At 50.4% G+C, this 4,863-nt stretch overlaps 1 protein-coding gene across 1 annotated transcript; it reads right to left on the bottom strand.

The window, feature by feature from the left end:
• Positions 1-1,266: 1,266 nt before the first annotated feature.
• On the bottom strand, positions 1,267-4,510 carry B0H18DRAFT_1088385 (uncharacterized protein; the record flags this gene model as incomplete). Its single annotated transcript, XM_048032235.1, has 11 exons — positions 1,267-1,390; positions 1,419-1,590; positions 1,642-2,076; positions 2,127-2,501; positions 2,555-2,702; positions 2,736-2,768; positions 2,825-3,542; positions 3,583-3,655; positions 3,682-3,718; positions 3,988-4,220; positions 4,288-4,510. The coding sequence occupies 11 exons, from the start codon at positions 4,508-4,510 to the stop codon at positions 1,267-1,269; spliced, it is 2,571 nt and encodes an 856-aa protein (XP_047885502.1).
• Positions 4,511-4,863: the final 353 nt, after the last annotated feature.

The raw sequence follows: 4,863 nt of genomic DNA on the forward strand, positions 1-4,863 counted from the left end.
TGACCACTAGGTTGTGGCTAAGTAGCCTTTTTCAGATGGTCTTACCACATGTGTGGGACATGTATGTGGGCCATGGGGTGGGCCCACGCATTGTTAGACCACTTGTATGCAGTGGGACGTGGGATGTCCTACCGGTCTCACCCGCTTGGGACCTTTGTTCCTGTGTTCCCTATGGGATATGTGGCATATCCCACTGTATTGTCACAGGTCACAGGGTGTCAGGGGTCTGTTGGGACATCCCATAGGTACTAAATATTGCACTAGCCTGCAATGTTATTGCTCAGAAGGGTCTTGGGTATACTTCTAGATAGTACCACTGAGCACCTAGAATTTGTATCAGCAGCTATACAATGGTCCATCCATTGTATCCATGTGTTATTGAATTGAAGTAGCATCACAGGTACCATTGGCACCTGCAACATACAAGCTATTGTGGGTAAAAGAGAACAATGGAGTAACTGGTGTACCATATTTGACAAGTAGTACTCGTGCTTTACATTTGAACTGTGGCAAAAGACACATTAACTGAATTGTTTAATGTCAGCTGATGTGTTGATACCCTGTTCATATGTCACATTGATCACAGCACAAACTCAATTACATCACTGCCTATTCAACCCAGTATCAGAGTTTGGGGGCATCTGTATAGGTCACATTCCTCATCTGCTGCTCAGTTGGATAAAAGGAACAATATTTGTTTGAATATAGCCAGTCAGTCAATGCACATGATTAATAATCTCCAGGTCAGGATATTTCTTCTGTTTTGTACAGTAGTCTCAGGAGTACAACAGCATGATGTAGTCCCATCATGATGGGTATTTAGTCCCACGACCATTCTGGGTAGTCCCATGGCCATTCCTGGTAGTCCCACGGCCATTCCAGGTATTCCCATGGCCATTCCTGGTAGTCCCATAGTCATTCTGAGTAGTCCCACATTCATTGCAGGTAGTCCCACATTCATTCAAGGTAATCCCACATTAATTGGAGGTCTTCCCACATTCATTGCAGGTAGTCCTGCATTCATTGCAGGTAGTCCCACATACAATTCAGGTAGTCCCACAGTCATTGCAGGTAGTCCCACAATTACTAAGGGTAACCCAGAGCAACAAGTCATAATTTTAGTTCTAAATCTACAAGCCTATCTATGTCTCTTTTTACTAGGGGAAGGACTGTCCATAGGTAGAAACAAAGTCTGATCATCTAGATCAGTCAGACCACTGAAATCAAAGTCAAGGTCAACTTCAGATGTAGTATGGTAGGCATCTATCAAGGCAGTTGCCTCTGCAGCATCCAAGAGATCACCATCAACTTCATGATCAGAGTTGCAAGCCCCATAGTCAAAATCACAGTCATCATCCTCTTCATCTGTGGAATGCTGATGTGATTCTGGCTGAGGATGCTCATCCAAGTCTGCAGACTCAGAGATCTCATAGAGTGCAGCCTCATTCAGCTGGCACTCTGAAGGACCCCATGATGCAGACATTGGATGAGCACCAGGGATTGCACTCACATGCTTTTGCCATGTCACGCACAAGCGACACAACTCATCACGACGGATAATGAGTTGGAATTCTAGATCTGGATCTTCAACTAACCATTGTCAGAGAAGATGGACAGTTATTGCAGCAGATCCACACTTACCAGCACCAGCAATAGCATGCTCAAGGGATCTCCATTCTTCCTGCATCCACTGCTGCATGGTACATCGCTCAACAGACAAGTGGTCCCTCTCTTCTATGCACCGGTCAAGTATCAGTTGAGCCTTGATTGCAGATCGCACCGCTTCATCGCCCAGCCATCGGGGGATGGCCAATTGAGATTCATCTGAGCCAGAAGCCCTGACCACAAAGTCGTCATCCTCCAGACCAACATCCTGCCAGATATCATCATCCACATCAAGCTTGAACAAGCCATTACTCTGGATAGGCTCAGGAGCGAGGGCAAAGTGAGGTGCCTTGCGCTGGCGCACCAAGGTCAATATCTGCTCACATAGCATATTGTAGGACTTGGCAAGCTTGAGTATACCGGGCTCCTGACGCTTGACTGCAGACTCGACATGGCTGCTCAGCTTGTGCTCTGATTCATTATTCAGTATTATTGACAACACAAGATATACCAACACATACTATTTGTGGTCTGGCGATAAGAGCGCTCAAACCGGTCAAGCTCGAACTTGCGCTGGTGAAGCCGGTCTTGGATGCGCTGCTTGAGGGCACATGCATTCATTTGTAGCTGCAGGTACTTGTTCTTGGTAAGACGAGCTAGCTGCGCACGCTCGTCCACACCGAGTGCTGCACGTTTGCGCATGATTGAGGTAACGATCTGCGCCCGCTTCCCACGGGCCTCTGACAACTGCAGGTCGAGCTGCTGATAGTCAATCTGACTGTTACCCACAAGCAGTTGCTCCTCCAGTCCTCGTATGGACTCGTCGTACGATAGCTGACTCTTCTGCAAGGCCAGAATAGCCTCGACCATCTTTGCTACTCGATTATTTGACCACTCTATTCAGCCCGAGGTAAGCTTCATACTTAGACAGACAGACGGGGGAACATACTCGGAGCTGGTTTGGTCTGTGCCTCCACCTGGGAGCGCCATTCGTCTCGGAGCTCTTGCAAAGAGAAACCAGATTCTTGCACCTCGTGTTGTGCAGTGCGCAGTCGGCTTTCACACTGGTACCACTTGCGGTGGAGCCAATGTCCGAGCTTTCACAACGACTGTGTATCGAGGTGCTGGACTTGAGTGTCAATCATGAACAAGCGCTGGTGATACTGAGGTCATGTGCGACAAGAGAATACGAAGATGATCGAGCACGGCCCCCAGACACTCGCAGTGAGGGAATGAGCCTCTGGATAGAGCTCCAGAATCTCTCGCATCCTTCGCCATCCGAAAGCCCAAACCCTGTACATTTGCGGGGGTGGTACACCAACTGACAAGGCCACTGATGCCCGAACACATGGAAGACAGAAATAGCAAACATGAGGCGGCTTGCGAGTGGCCCGAGAAATCCCCATTTGACAATACTTCGATGGAGTTGGCAGGCGATGTCGTACAGAAGTCCTACTGTGATGTAGGTTGGTAGATGGTCGAACAGGCGGCGCACAAGGACAAGGGCGTAGTGCTGCTTCTCGCCCGCAGAGGTCATGTTGACGAGCCAGAGAACTTGATTGTGCCAGCAGAGCATGGCCATGAGCCCCGTATCTGCAAAGAATTGTGTACTAGCCTTTTGACGGTGTTCATCCGCCGCAGTAAACAAGTCGTTACAGCCATCTAGCACAGAATTCGGGAGCTTGAGATCGCCTTCTACGATGTCGTCGCCCTCGGACGAGAGTGGTACACCTTGGCCACCACCCCGTCGTGTACACTCAACGATGTCTTCCATGGTCTTTACTTCTTCCTCGGGAACGAACACTGTGTCAGGATGGGCACGCGGCGGATCACGAGTGCCGGCTTTCCCCTTGCAGCACTTCTGCGTGAAGCACACATCCAGACAAACGATGACGTCGGGACTGCAGAGCGTGAGCTGCCAGAAAAGATACATTTTGCTGTGGCATGACTTACATTCCAGCTCTCTGGTGTGTATACTCTGAACCGAAACATAAAGGGCAACACGCGTGCAAATACTCGCTTGCACGCCGCGCGCCAGCAGCAGGCTTCCCTGTCGTAGCACTATGCCTCGCTGACGGACCGGCAGACGGTGCTGTATTTGTTCGCGAGTGATCTGTTATTCTGATCAGTATGCTTCGTACAAAAGCACTGATGATACTGCATACCATCATCGTATGAATCCTGCACTTCGTCCACATTTTCCTCCACATTAATGTCCATGTTCATGAGTCTTCTAGACTGCTGGATGACGTCGCTGACGGAGTGGTTTGTATAATTTGCGAGGTTTGAATACCACAGCAGAGTGTTCCAAAACACCGGTGCAATGATTCCTAAGCAATGCATGTAAGTCACATCAATACAGCTTTCGGTGAAGTCCCATACCCTTGATGCTAGCTTGTAGTTTCGGGACTCCAGGAACACCTCAAGGGTTTCGCAGAATGATGTTGTGTTGGGGGGGAGTCGTACAAAGAGTGCATGCGTGAATTGAAGGAGGGAGATGTCAACCGCGAGTGTCGGAGCCTGAGGGGCACAAGGAAACAATCCGCGAGCGACGAGTTGCAGAGCAGCAGGCGAGCAATGGCAGGTCTTGATATTGATGGTCTCAAGGTCTGTTGCTCGTTATGTGAGTACATCTGTCCATGGCAGTATATTCAGACTACTCACGATTGAAATAGACGCAACTCAGCGTCAACGAGCGGCTGCTTCTGCCCGCGCAGCTACACAACAGAGTGACATCCCGCTGTACGTTGCGAAGGGACGCGGTCGTGCGGAGTAGCCGCAAGTAGGGTTGGAACATGCCCGGTAATACCTCATTGACCCAACGCTGCACCTGGCGCTGCTTCTTAGCGTGCTCACGATCCCGACACTGATCCTCTGACTCCACAGCGTCGGCCACAGAGACCATGATGCTAGACATCAGATCATCTTGATGGGGCAGAGTTGGCTCCCGCTCCTCGCCCGCCAGCGGGGTCTCATCAGGGGCCAAGGAGCACGAGCGTGCAGGCTCGTGCGGGCGACTTGCGGGAGTACATTGAGGTCTTGACTGGCTAGGTTGCGAGTAGGTTCTGCCACCTGGTAATGCCAGTACAACATCTCTTGAAGACGGTAGGTACAGTCGCTTATTATTGAAGTTCCGCCGTGATCGTCTCACATGCTCGGGGCCGATTTGAAGGACGGGCCCAGTCTCCTGCGATGGGAAATCTACATGTGCTCGTGCTGGTGACCGACCTCGGGTGGCGCCGCCTGCTCCAGATGCGC

The sequence above is a fragment of the Fomitopsis serialis genome (genome assembly GCF_022376445.1).
Source record: "Fomitopsis serialis strain Sig1Antser10 chromosome Unknown B0H18scaffold_231, whole genome shotgun sequence".
Lineage (NCBI taxonomy): Eukaryota > Fungi > Basidiomycota > Agaricomycetes > Polyporales > Fomitopsidaceae > Fomitopsis > Fomitopsis serialis.